Here is a 14,109-nt window from a genome sequence, read left to right on the forward strand (position 1 = left end):
AATGGATTTCGTTAAGTCGCGGAGAGTCAGGTTCTGTAATTCGATTCCAATGCAATATCTCCAAGATTGCAGCTGCTTTCACAAATTGTATTTTTATAGCTTATTTATTAAAATTTCAAAAAAAAAAAAAACAATTATAAAAAGTTGATTCAAAAAAGAGACTTAATCAAACTCAACTTAAAATTCATATGTGTCTTAATTATATTGCGAAATTGCGAAAGCGTACGAGACTAATATATTTATTTAAACCCCAAAAATGCCGGAAACAAAAATTTCAAAGCTTTAAAAATGTTAAAAAAAACCGGACGTACGAACAGTTTTTGATCATCCATTCCGGTCTTAAAGGCATCAAATGTATATAAAAATATTAAAACAATTGGATAGGTAAATATTTTGGTGATATTGAAAATGGGTTACTTCTCACATTTATGTTTCTTTTCTTCAATCGAACTGCTTCTTTTTGGAAGGGGAACACATATTTCACATTCATAATTATTTTTTTAAGCTTCGAACAGTGTGCTCTTCTATGCAATAAGCTGCTTTTGAACCAGACTAGGTTGAGAGCATAATATAAATGCCAACCTTAGGCCAAATGACTCAGCCAAACCAAATTCAAGCAAATTTTGTTATTTTAAAAATAGTTTGGTTTTAATAAAAACGTTTGAGTTTGACACAGTCTCCAACTATTGCAATTTCATCTTGAACAAATCTATAAAGCTAGACATTACTATTCAAAAATTTGAATTGAATATGTAACCCTGGGCATTTATTTCGTTAAACCTGTTGCCTTAAATTTGCCCATTTGCAGAGGGTACATAGGCAAACACATAAACATTTTACAGATGGGTTGGCAGCAGCTCATGGAGTCGAGCTAGCTTGATTCATTTTTGGGCTCAATTCGAAAGTGTAGACCTTTGATAAACTGCTGCGTTGTCGAAAGATTTTCAACTAAGAAAAAGCTATTCCTCATCAACTAGAACAAAAATCTCAATTTCTAAGTAACCGAACTATCTTAAATTTCGTTATAATAACTAAATTCAAATGTAGCTCTATTTGACGCTGTGCAAGCACAGCTTCAAATGTGGATACAAAATATTGGGGCTAGCTGCTGATTCCGGGAACACCTGGCCAGGCCACGCCCCGTGGCGAATTGCCAGGACTCGCATCCATTGCGGGGCGTGCTGAATGTTTCAGCTTTGTTTGCATTTCAAATTTGGCTCGTTGCATATTTCAGAATTTCACCTGCGCCGTCGAGTGCAGGGCTGCATCCCCCACCCTTTAGCATGTTTAGTTGTTTTTGGCCAGTTGCCGTTGCAGGCTGCCAATTGGCACTGCAGCTGCCACAGTAGCAGCAACAACAAGTGCAACTGCTGCCTGCTGCCTGCTGCCAGCTGCTGCATTTTTCATGTTTAATTTCAGTTAGTGCGCAGCTCGTGTCGCTGCCGGCCGCGTATGTGGCATAACTTTTGGTGCAGGTTCGATGTGCTGGCATGTGTGTGTGTGCGTGTTTATTAGATGAGTATGTGCGTGTGTGTGTGTGCAGGCAAGGTGATAGACACTTAGCTTGGCAATTGTTGCCCTTTGGCCCGGTGGTGTCAGTTAGTAGCGGCTGTCAATGCGGCCCAACATTGCGTATGCCTTTTGTGCGTGCTGCGTGTTGCTGCGAGCTGATGCGATTTGCCGCTTTCTTGTTGTTGTGTGGGTGCTGCAATTGCAACTTGTTGTTGCTTTCAAGTTGCGTACACCGCGCGCAAATAGATGGCAAATGGTGTGCACCGATGGAAGTGAAATCTCTAGAAGCACGGGTTTTATTTTTTTCTGTAGTTGTTGTTTCTATAGCTTTCACAGCTGCAATGCGGACTTGCTCGTCAATTCACTGACCAAACATGAAATATCAAAGCAAACAACTTTTGGGCGTACGGTAAGGATAATAAATTGCGTCTCTGTAGAACAAAAGCTCTATAGAACAAATTAGTTTCTATCGTATGCAATCAACTTGCTTCTAGTTGACTTGGGTATTTTAAAAAAATGGGCACTAACGTTTGTCTTTTTTAAGCAAACATTTCAGGGCATGGCACGGCGTATTAATCTGAAACCGATTGCTCAAAGGCTATGTTGAATAATGGTTGAATTTTGTACTTTCACAGCAACATTTACTTTCATATATTTCAAATAGAGTTCAAAACAAAAACAGATAAGTCAACACTAAAAAGTATTCAAATGTTCGGGTTCATAACACTTCGCTTTGGCTTATTTCTCACCTCAAAACATTTTGATTGGCAACTTTTTTTGCCACGTTTCACATTTGTTTTTTTTTATTTCTTTTCTCCAACACGCGTAAAAATATTTGTTCATAACTTCTTGCGAGAAAAGCCAAACGAAAACGGCGAAGCAGTCAACTACCCAGCAATACTCTGTTTTGGCGCGAGATTTGCCGAAAAGTATGCTTCAAAAATTGAAATTTTAATAAATTAAGAACATAGTGAAAAGTTTTAAAATTAAATTACAATTTATCGCTTAGGTTAACTCAAGTACGGCTAGAGGGAAGAGAAAGTGAGAACGCTTTTAAAAAACATGCAATAAAATTTCTTTGTCTATTTGTTACAGGGTATGAGAAATGACAAGAAACGACGCCAGCAAAAAAGAAACTAAGCCACAAAACAGCCAAAGCTCTGTGCTTAACTCAAGTGGCATTTTACAGTGCTGGGCACTCAAGAGTAGGGCAAAACACACACACACACACATACATAGTTGGGCGCAGTTGCTGTTAAGTGAAATTCAATAACGCATAAAATAGCAAGTCACAAAACCCACGCTTCAGAACGACGCAGCGACGGAGAAGGATAGAAGAGTGAGGGAGAGGGTATGTGGTAAGTAAGTTTAATACTCTCATACACTGTGCTCATACATATCCATTCATCTACAGACATATATGTGTGTCTCATGCATACATATATCAAATTATTGTTTGTCCACAATTTGTTAACTTGTGAACACTCAGATTGCTTTAAAATTTCTAGAGAATATTTGGTTAATGTCGCTTAACTTCCAGACGCTCCTCATGTATGAGCACGTATTTCATTCCAGGCCTCAATTAGTGCTCGCAATACGCGTGTGTTAAAGATTTTAATTGGTTTTTGCCAAAATCTTTTGCTGTGAGCGCTTAAATTCTTAGTTTATCAGTTGGCTGCTGCCAGACCTGGCGGATTAACTAAATATGCTGAATAAAAAAATAGGCAAAAAAATGTATGTTGAGCTTCGCAAGTCAAAAGCAAAACACAAGTCGACAGACTTTTTGCCTAAGACAAATTAAATTTATAAGCAAATGGCGTTCACCCAACAGCAGAAGCCAAGCTAAAAAGTTTACTTTCGATTTGGCTTTTGCATTTGCCCGAGGAGACCCCCTCAAACTCGTACTTAGCCAACAACCAACCAAACAACCAAACAACGTTAACAAAAACAACAGCTACAACAACAACGACAAATGGCAAACTCGAGAGCACATGTCAGTCCTTTTCGCATTCGTATTTGGAGAGTTCTTCCCATACGCTTACAAAGAGTACAATAACTATGTCTTGGGAAATGAAACACATGGCCATAGACTCCGCTGATTCCATTAGAAATTTATATTAGCTTAGCAAGGCTTAGAATAGGTATACATAACATCTCAATCTAATTACTCATTCATATATAGTGGTATATATTTGGATTAGGCCTTGGACGATACAATATGTCGCATATGGGTTTCTTAATATAGTAAAGAGTATTAAAACTATATCATGAGAAATGTAATACATTGCGAGAAACACATCCGTGTGCAGCATGCATTAATGAAAATTGGATCAGTTGACACGAGGATATCCGTTCCTCTAATCAGAAAAGAAATTCACCAGATGACATCTATGTAATCAATAATGGAAGGCAGCCAGATTTTTAACTTTTAACGTAGCTACAGTCCAGTCTATGATGATACGATTGTATATTGTAAAAGATATTAGCCTGAATTTAAAAGATTTTAAAACCTAAATTTTTTTCACATATTGCTTAAAGAAATTTAAAAAAAACGACCCATATGATAATACTCACATAATTATAATAATAAAGCTGATTTAAATGAGCTGCGTATAGGGTTGAGTTTTTTTTTTTTTCTTTTCTTTTTTTGCTAAAATTCACTAATATTTATTAATATTTAATAATAGAATAAAATAGCATTTCAATTATGTCGATAAGAGTATTTAATTTTCTAAAATACGAAATATAGCTTCTCCTTGTCGTGCTATATTTTTTATATCATTTTTTGCATTAGCTTTAACCGAAAACTGTTGAATGGCGCGTGTCTCTGAGCGCAGCGAGCACGCCTCCAAGCTGGCTTTAAAAAATGTTTCACTTAAACAAGGCATTCGGGCTTGTGAGAGGCAACGAGTTGGTGGATCTCCAATAAAAACAAAATGTGTACATGACAAGCAAACATAAAGTTAGGAGCTCGTTAAATTTCGCCAAGGGGTAAAGGTATGAACGAAAGATGCAGCTAAACAATATGGAACGTGGTTCTGGAAATGGCAACATGATTTTACTTTTAGTATTCGTGTGTGGGTGCGTGTGCGTGTGAGTGTGTATAAATTGTCAAGCAACAGTTGCAGGCTCAACTGATGGCCCAGCTCAAAGTGTTTATAGATACGTGTATTTTATAATCCCGGCTCGCTGCATGGTCGCACGTGGTGCCATAAAAACGCTGATGAAAACGCCTTGGCACAAGGCGCTGCTTTTGCATAAGCTTGGATTGCAGCATTTCCCATTTTCAGTTGGCCCAAAAGTCAATGCAAATCCAGACAGTCAGCGCCTACGGGTGAACCATAAACCATAACCTATCTAGCTATCAAACAGAACGCGCACTCGGCTTTTGAGGGCTTCAATGTTGCTGAGTCAGTGGAGCGCGAATCGTTAAGGAAAACAAACGGAGGCGTTCAGGCGCAAACTACCAGACAGGATAACTGAAGCACACCAAAAACTACAACAACAGCAAGAGTTCATCAGAGCAGTTTAGTAACTGCGACACAGGGTGGCCCTAGTAAGTAGGTGGACAGATCTGTCCGTCAATCAGGCCGTATTTCACTTCTCCCTCCCTGCCTTATATATTTATGATGCTGTGCCATTCAGCCCCGTCGCATTCGTCTGTGTGGTCAGGCATTAAAAAACAATATATGATATGATGTTCATTTCCAAACACTTTTTTACAGCTGGTATTTTTAATTAAAATTGCACAAAAAGTGATGTGCTTCACTTCGTTATGAGAGCACACTCAGAATTGCAGAGCGGTGGCAACGTTTTAACATTTCAGTTTTAAGAGTTGTCAGCACTGAAAAGAGCTTAAGAGTTTAGCTCGTAAGTATAAAGCATTTGTATGCGATTAAAATAAGAGTTGGCAGCACTTCAATCGTGCCTTAAAGTGAAAGAGATGAAGGACCTTTGAAGCTAGTATAAGTATGAGAAAAACTAATCAGTCGGTAAGTACTTTGGAGGAAAAATGTAAAAATAAATAAATAAAAATGAGATAAAAAATAAATCAGAATAGGTATACAAATTCTTCTTAATATTAAAATATATTTACATGACATAAATAAAAGATTAATGTAGGAATTAATTGTGGCTCGTTTATGTGAATATGGGTTTAAAAATGATCTTCATACTAACTAAATAATATTAGATTAGATTATTGTTTTCACATTCTATACTAAGATTTTCAAATCGGAATATAATTTCAAAACTGAGCATAAGATTGCTCAATCTTCAGATTCGATTATGCTAGGAACAAATTTTTATTATATAAGAATTTTTTAGACAAATTATCAAAGCGCTGCTTTCAAAATGTAAAACAAGTTTGCAGCACTTTCAGTGTCATTGAGGATTGCCATTGTAGTAAAAAAATATACATTTGGTATTTAATAAATACTCATTGTTCAAATGCACACGTCTAGATATAAGTATGAGAGTAATTTTATCCACAATAAAAAAAAAACATAATAATTATTTAATTATTTCTGTTGGATTCTGCTATTCAAAATTTAAAAATATTTATCAGAACTTTTTTGAGATTGTCCTAGCAGTAAAACAAAAATATATTTGGTAATGAATAAATACTCATTCTATATTTCCTATACGCTTAGCATTAATAGGCCGACTTTATCAACAAACTAAAAGATAAAATATATAGTATATAATTAATACTTACGCCATCTGTGAGCATAGTTCGTTAGTGTATTTGCGTATCCATAAGCTGGATTCTTTGTTTTTATCGTCAACCGAAGTTCGACAAACAAAAACAGGTTGATTTGTTTTTATTTTTTCCTTATTTTTATGGCATGACATTAATAACCGATAAAAGGATGTAAAAACTGCAGTAAAACTGAACTGGCGCTCCTGGCCACACATCATACAGAAAAGCTGCAAAAACTTTAGGGGACGAAGCACAAAAAATTAAACATGCCTGAAGCGTGCCAAGCAGAAAAGGCTGTGTTCCACTTGAATTTCCTTAATATATGTTGACTGCGATAAAGTTTACCTGACAATGCGAGCGGGCGTATCTATTATTAAGATCTCACACCCGGCACCGCGTCACCGGCAAAGGCAAAACACATGAAAATGGGCAGAAACACATGCCAATTGTCCCATTAGTAGAGTGTGAGCTATAAGCCGGGTCCGGATTTGGATGGAGATGCGGATTGGAGTTGGGGTACGGGTTTGGGCTCGGGTCATTAACATAAGCAGCTCTTTAGGCGTTGGCCACGTGTCGTACGTAGGCAGAAAGTGACAGGAAAAAGGAAACTAGCAAAAGCACTTCACACACAGACAACAGGAGAACAGAATAGGATGCGGGTGGAGCCGGGCTATACGCAGATATGTATGAATGTTGTCTAAAAACTGTCAGCCACGCCGTGCATAAATCATTCGGGCCGCCTGATGAGGCTCCTCGTGATATCTGCGAATGCGAATGTCATTTTCCAAAGCATTTAATTGACAGCAGAATATAAAAAGTCATAAATTATTGGCCAGCTATTGGGCTTCGTTTTAAGCCCAGTTAATTGTAAACTCACGCTCTGGATCTAAAAGCAACGCACCAAATCTCAAGCAGCCGAGAAATAACCGCAGGCAGTTCCTGACAAAACAAAGCTGTACACTCACACACATACGCACATACACATCGGAGGCGACACGTGTGTCTTGCGCGTGTCCTGCAAACAAATTGCTGAGTCTGAGTCCTGATTGTTGTCGCCTATTTGGTTCGCTAATAAATTAATGATGTACTTCTGCGGGCTGCAAAGGACCAGTAAATTGTCACAAACACTAAGCAGAGACACTCACACACACGCGCGCACACACAAGAAACAGAGGCCCATTAAAAGCGAGTCTAAAAATATTTTTTGGCTGGGCCTCACTTTGACTTGGGTTCGATAGCAACTTTTACCTTTCTTGTGGGTATCTTTATTTCCATTTTCTTAACTGAAAATATAAATAATGGTGTTGGAAAAACGTTTGCGAATATGGCACAAAGACCAATTGAAAGATATTAAGCTCTTGTGAGGAAAGGTCTGGTTTAAAGAGCCTTAAATATGTGCTTATACATAAGATAAAGCACACTTTGAAGAAGAATATAAATTATATTGGACTCATATTTCTATTAACTCCGGTTTGCTATATTTAAGGTTATTTCATCTTCTACCAACTATTTGATATTTCTCTTTTCAAATATAATAGTTATTCCTAATTAAGTCTTAAATTTAAAAGGTAGACAATTCTTGTCTAAATTTTTCCTGGCATAACTCTATACGAAATCCTAGACATATCTAGTCATGAATATATTGAAATAGAAATGGAAATCTTAAATATATTCTTAACACGTAACACATACCTGATTTAGTGCTCTTCTTTGGAAGTGCTCTTCTATCTTGCGGCGATATCTACCCTGCTGCAGGCCATTGCCAATAAGATCCGACCTGGTCCGTATACAGTTTGTTATTTCATTTTGATCAATTGTGACAGCACTTTAAATTTCTGTGTTTTGAATTAGATTCCTTTAAAGGTTTAACAGTTGAGTAATATTGAATTGGCATCTAAGCGAAATGGAGTTAACAGATGATCCGCAAACTATGCAGCAAGTGCTGCACATACATCGACTTATCCGCGATCGCATCGGAGAAAACGCTATGAAAATAAGCCTGCAGCCGTTCTGGTATCGTGGACTCTCCGATAACCAGATGGCTGCTGCACACGGGTTGAAGCGCGCCTTGGCCGACGATATTTTGCAGGGTAGCGCCCATCGGGCACATCATCAGCTGTGCCACTTGGGCGTGAGTCCGCGGCCGTCTAGGAGGGGCTTGCGTCTACTCTTGAAGATGAGCCGGGGCAACGATGTGGCCTTTCTATGGTTCCTCATGGAAATGTTCTACAAGTCGAAGAATAAAAAGGACATATATCAGTTCAACGAGCAAATCATTATGTCCGCCATATTTTGGCTAGATCTATTTCCGACGCTTCACGAGCTGGACCGTGTGCTGCCGCTGCCGCATGACTCAACGGAAGTGCGACAGAAACGTGCCCAGGCCGTGGACCGTCGTCAGAGGATTAAGTACATGAAGAAACAGTCTAAGGAGCTGTTGCCGCAGCGACAGCAGCCAAAATCAGTCCACAAGTTACCCTATTTTCAGCAGCCGGTGTTGCCCAATCCCCGCCAGCAGCGCTTGGTATCCTATCCATCGAAACGACCGGCTAGGTTTCCCACTGTGCAACCGGATTTGGTACATAACACCGTCACGTCCCGTTGGTTCGGTGACGTGTACCACAGCGATGTCGAACGCATTGCTAGGTCTGTGCTTCATAACGAAATTGACCAGATTCTGTCCCACCTGCCCTCGTCCCAGGCGGGTCCGAGCCAGTTGGAACCCATCAGCTCGCACCACAAGCTGATCGGGGAAGTGGAGCACTCGCTGCACTTAAATCTGGAGAGGATTAAAAAGCAGCGTTACGAACAATTCCTAAATATTGGCCACCGTCAGCGAGAGCTCAATCGACAGCGAACACTGGACGAGCTGGATCGCATGACGGAACGGTATCGGGCGCAGTTCCATGAAATGGCCATGAAAGCGCGCGGTGGGTCGAATAGGAAAAGGCTAATTGAAGATCCGAATGATCCAGGCTTCATATACCTTGGCAAGAACGAAGCCGATTGGATGGATGATACCTCCTGTGGGCGTGGTGATACTGTGGGTTTCAATATATCCGACAGCCGTATAATCTTGCCGCACACCTGCCGAAACCACAGCCCGAAGGCAGTTGGATTTAAGAAGCATAAGAATGAGCCAATTCTTCGAGTTTACGATGGAGATGCAAGATTGCCGGAGAAGCATGATCCTAGACAGAGCGAACGACCCAGCCTGCAACTGGGTGACACTAACATGGAGGAGGACAAGGCTCAGACCCAGGAGCCTTCTCCATGTCAGTGTACCAGTCAGAGCAATTACTTTGAGCTGGGCCCGGATGCTCGGCCCTACAGGTTCGACTATCAGAAGCTCTTTGCACCCTACCGGGACCGACTGCTGGACGACCAGGAATTGCGACTGAAGGTAGAGTTCATCAAAGCTCTGGACAATGATGCGAACTACCTGAATGCGGTGTTAACTGGTCGTAAGTGTGGCTCAATAAATACTCTTGTGAATCGCACAGCCAAGCGCATCTTCAAGGAGGGCACCGACCTATTTCAGGACATATACGCGATGTCGCAGGCAGAAGCAGAAGTCAATGAGCCGGGAGAGCGCATTAACTTTGGTCAAGAGTTCTTCGATGCGGATGATCTGGTGCTCATGAAGGATATGCTGCGCATAGGGCTGCAGCGCGTGGCCCAGGATCGACGCTTCGTACTGCCTACCTTGCCGGATGTGCATTGCGTACCGATGCTTCTCGAATGGATCTGCGCACGCTATGGTAAACGTTACACCCAAGCGGACCGCAAGCGTAACTTCAATGAGGCCAAACACCTCATGGATAATCTAGTAGCTATCTTGGCCCATGGCATTGTGCGGACTCCAAGTCGAGAGCCATTGAAATCCAAGGTTACAGCCGGGGGCTTTGAGGCCCACAATGCGAATCGTCCAAATATGAAAAAATTTTGGGACCAATATACAAAACATTTTGTGGTATCCTTCTTAGAGATGGGCAGAGTGTTTCATGCGGCCATGGATGCTCACCAAAGTACACAAACCAGTGCCACATATTACGCATACATGCCCGCCCACTTAAACGATGTGCAGTTCTGTAATACCACGCCAATTATTAAACGGCGCAGAAGTAAAATGCCAAGGGGCGAAGATTAATAAAAATCCAAATTAAAACAATTTGTTATTGTATTTAAACCCAAATAAAACTCAAAATAAATTGATGACAGATGAATATACATTTTAAGGTGGACTACGTAGTATTTGGATGGTACTATATAAATGCCATAGACCACTGTATAATTTAACTTAACCAAGATTCCAACTCGGCCCAAAGCTTTTCGGATACTAATATTTTCTTTACTAGGGAGTATCCTTCATTCTATACATGCATGCACAAAAACATACATTCACGCTGCTAGCTGCCCATTTTTCGCTTCATCTTTCCTTAACGCCTATGAGAAAATGCGTTCCTTAATAACTTACGAATTCTCAATGTGCTACACGAATAATTAGTTATATATTCCTCACAGCTGGATATTATTACTTTCAATTTTAGACATTAATTGTCTATTTATTTTCCGCCCGTGCACGTTTTAAGTTACTATCTTATTTATACATATTTAACAAGTAAGAGGTTCTAGTCGGGAACTCACGACTGGGGGATACCCTGAACCCTTTTCTTCCAACCTCAAATACATATATATATTCTATTTTAGAAGCTATATGTCAAGTTTGGTGACTCTAGCTCTTATTATTTACCAAAATTGCCCAAAAAACAGGATATCGATATCGATTTTTATCGATTGCTTGGAAACGGAGTCAGTTATCGATTATCGGAAACAAACAAAACTAAATTTCAAGTCTCTAGCTCTAATAGGTTCTGAGATCCTTGCGTTCATACATACGGACAGACGGACAGACAGACAAACGGACATGGCTAGATCGACTCGGCTATTGGTGCTGATTAAGAATATATATACTTTATGGGATCGAAGATGGGGTCCTTATTACTCATCCGAGAGATTTCAAAACGAGCGAGATAGAATGTCATTTTTTTGTTAAAAAGTTTAACATTAAAAGGAGCACTACTGAATATGCATGCAATTTAGGCCATACTCATGTTAGGAAAAGCGTTTCCATCCTTAAACAGAACATAATTAAATAAGAAGCTCAGCCTGCGGATACAGTTAACTGGGCTCGCCCAAAACAGTCATGTTTCGCATTCATTAAACAGTCATAATTCATTATCGCAATGGTTCATAATCGTCTTAGAGAGCTGTATGCGTACATGCGGGCTCATTAGTCTGGCTCGCTAAGGACAATGCCCGTCAGCCGTCCTCGATGACGAGTCAAATTGCTATGCATGAACGCATTTCCGCTTGCGTTTTGGCTCTGGGCACTGCACGGCCAGCTGCATGGGTCAAGTTTTACGGCCTGCAAGCACACACACGCCGTCATATAAATACGAGTCTCCGCACACATGTGTTTAAATAATTAAAGCTGAATTCGGCTTGGCTCAGTTTGAGTTGCGTTCCGACTGCGATTGTTGCGGAGATTGCACTCGATGATGCTTTCATGTGCAGCATGGCGTATTAAAGCCAAATTGCGTTATCCGCTTGGCAACTGGCATAAAGCCAGCTTATTAAAATAATAATTGAATGTTGGTGAACGCCGATAAATGGCCAGTGAAAGCGCGCAGGTAAACCAGGCCAAGGGTTTATCACCCTCATAATTGCAGCATTATGAAAACACCAGACACAAACAGATCTACTTACCAGAGCAAGCAAATATATATACACAATATATATGTATATGTATATATGTGGGCGTGCTCGTAAAACGGCCATAAAGGTACAGATACACCGCACAAAAACAAAGATAATGCTCTTATAAAGTGAACGAATTCGCCTATACACTGTCAGTGCCAGAGAAGAGAAACAGATGCTGCTCGAGCTCTTATGTAATTAGCAGGATAACAGAAAGTGGCCGGTGTCGTTCAGTGCCGCGTCCTTCTATTTACCTTAGATTGCGTATACGCCCGTTTGGCCGCTAGGGCAACTTTTTGTCTAATTTGCAGATGTTATTTTTACTGTTGTGTTTGTCTTTTGGTAGATGCAGTCATTGTTTTATTAGCCATAAAAATGAACAATTAGGCTGGGCGGCTGGCAGCCACTTTTGTTCTGATATTTTTATAACTAGGTTTAATTAGAAAAATACATTAGCACAATGCACAGACAACACAAAGAGGGGCACAGGGGAGCCCGGGAAAGGTGAACAGAGTGTTAGCTTAATTGCAGTGATCGGAAACATTCTCGCTACGCGCGAAAAATATATAATAGCCGACACCGGCGCCGAGGACAACGGCTATGCAGAGCCAGACGTTGAAGGTCATAAAGATGAGCATCAGCAGAAACGAAATGGTCACCTGGATCATATGCAACAACGTTTGATACCAATGCATGGGTGATAGCCAGGGCGCTGCAGGGCCGGCACGCGGAGCTTCCGGTGCCGTTGGCGCTGCGACCGGCAGAGGAGGTGGAAACTGCTCGGCCACTGATAAAGCTGCCTCGGAAATGGGTGTCGAAGGTATGCTGCTTAATTGTGTCAATATTGAGCGTGGACGATTTTCACCGCCCTCCAGACGCTTCTTGTTGCACTTTTTCAGCCATTCCCGATAGCATTTCAGCGCCTCGTATAGAATGGCCATAATAAAGACGACCAGGCAGGAGAGCACAATCGATGTCGTGGAATCTGTGGTCCAGAACTTGAAAAGTATCGTCTCCCTGTCGCTACAATGGAAGATCATCGAGCCGCCGTGTCCCCCATGTCCACATCCTTGGGCGTTCCGTGTTTCCGCCGTTTCGGCATGTCCTGCTTCTGCTGCTGATCCAGATCCCGGGCTTCCTGGCCCCTGATGGTGGTTGTGTTGATGATGGTGCCGTGATTCGCGTGTAAATGCGGTCTGCACTCGGCCCACATTATAACGCAAATCCATGCTGTGTGGTAACGTCCGAGGCCAGCCTAATAAATGCTCAACAGACTTACTTAAACATTTCGTTTTTCTGGTGACAGTGTTGGGAAGTTTTTTTTTTATATAAATATTTCTGATTTCCTATTGTCTGCCAATACAATCAAAAAAAGGGAATTTTGAATTTAGAGTATAATCAATCAAAAATCAAATCAAAATGCGGTTTTAGTCTGTTGCTTACGAATTTGGAAAACGGGGATAATATTAATATTTGAATAGATGATAAATTGATCTGCTCACTATAAACTTCCAGAAACTAATGAATTTTAGAACTCTGAGATTAAACACTCATTGAGGCTGATTCAAAATAAATATGTCTTATAGGGTCATAGATATCTTCACGCCTAATAAGCACACGGCTTGCAAACTGCGCATAATTTTATAATTTCACTGGCAAATTTCAGACTTGCGCATTCATTTATCATAACATTCAAGCTCATTTCGGGGCAACCAAATCGAGTCGTGTCAATCAGGGCGCAATTTATGGTTGCTCATTCACGGAGTGCGCCTCAATTTGCTGGCAACACGAAATTCTAATGCGGTTCGCAATGCCCAAATCATTAACATAAATGGAATGTGGTTGGGGTAAATTTGTGTTCGCAGACGCAGCCGCAGCCGCAGCCACGTGCTGCAAAATCAATGCAGTTGCCGTTGTTGCTGCTGCTGCTGCTACAAGGCAGCAAATTTGCTGGCCCTAATGGCACCATTTTTCATGGTGCTCGCTGACGAATAGGACGAGCTATTGCTCCATGCATATTAATAAAGATTTAAGCCAGCAACTGGAGCTGGTAGCCTTTAAATTAAGTCGGCCAAGTTGCCTCGGCTTCAGCTTGAGCTGCGTCACTGACAGCTCACTTCAAGTGCGGCACGAGC

General features: G+C 40.8%; 2 protein-coding genes across 2 annotated transcripts; one reads left to right on the forward strand and one right to left on the reverse strand.

Annotated features, from left to right (window-relative positions):
* The first annotated feature begins 7,887 nt into the window (after positions 1-7,887).
* Positions 7,888-10,423, forward strand: LOC115765006. The gene is made up of 2 exons (XM_030708356.1): positions 7,888-7,994; positions 8,066-10,423. Exon 2 carries the CDS (start codon positions 8,118-8,120, stop codon positions 10,362-10,364), a length of 2,247 nt encoding a protein of 748 aa, XP_030564216.1. The 5' UTR covers positions 7,888-7,994; positions 8,066-8,117; the 3' UTR covers positions 10,365-10,423.
* A 1,905-nt stretch (positions 10,424-12,328) lies between these two features.
* LOC115764920 (probable low affinity copper uptake protein 2) lies at positions 12,329-13,453 on the reverse strand. The gene has a single exon (XM_030708225.1). It carries the CDS (start codon positions 13,201-13,203, stop codon positions 12,496-12,498), a length of 708 nt encoding a protein of 235 aa, XP_030564085.1. The 5' UTR covers positions 13,204-13,453; the 3' UTR covers positions 12,329-12,495.
* Between the last annotated feature and the right edge of the window lie 656 nt (positions 13,454-14,109).

Source organism: Drosophila novamexicana, unplaced genomic scaffold (genome assembly GCF_003285875.2).
Source record: "Drosophila novamexicana strain 15010-1031.04,08,12 unplaced genomic scaffold, DnovRS2.1 tig00000877-arrow-arrow-pilon, whole genome shotgun sequence".
NCBI lineage: Eukaryota > Metazoa > Arthropoda > Insecta > Diptera > Drosophilidae > Drosophila > Drosophila novamexicana.

What these genes read in the sequence shown, in the direction of transcription:
- LOC115764920 (XM_030708225.1), bottom strand. Translation starts at nt 13,203, where the DNA reads ATGGATTTGCGTTATAATGTGGGCCGAGTGCAGACCGCATTTACACGC.
- LOC115765006 (XM_030708356.1), top strand. Translation starts at nt 8,118, where the DNA reads ATGGAGTTAACAGATGATCCGCAAACTATGCAGCAAGTGCTGCACATA.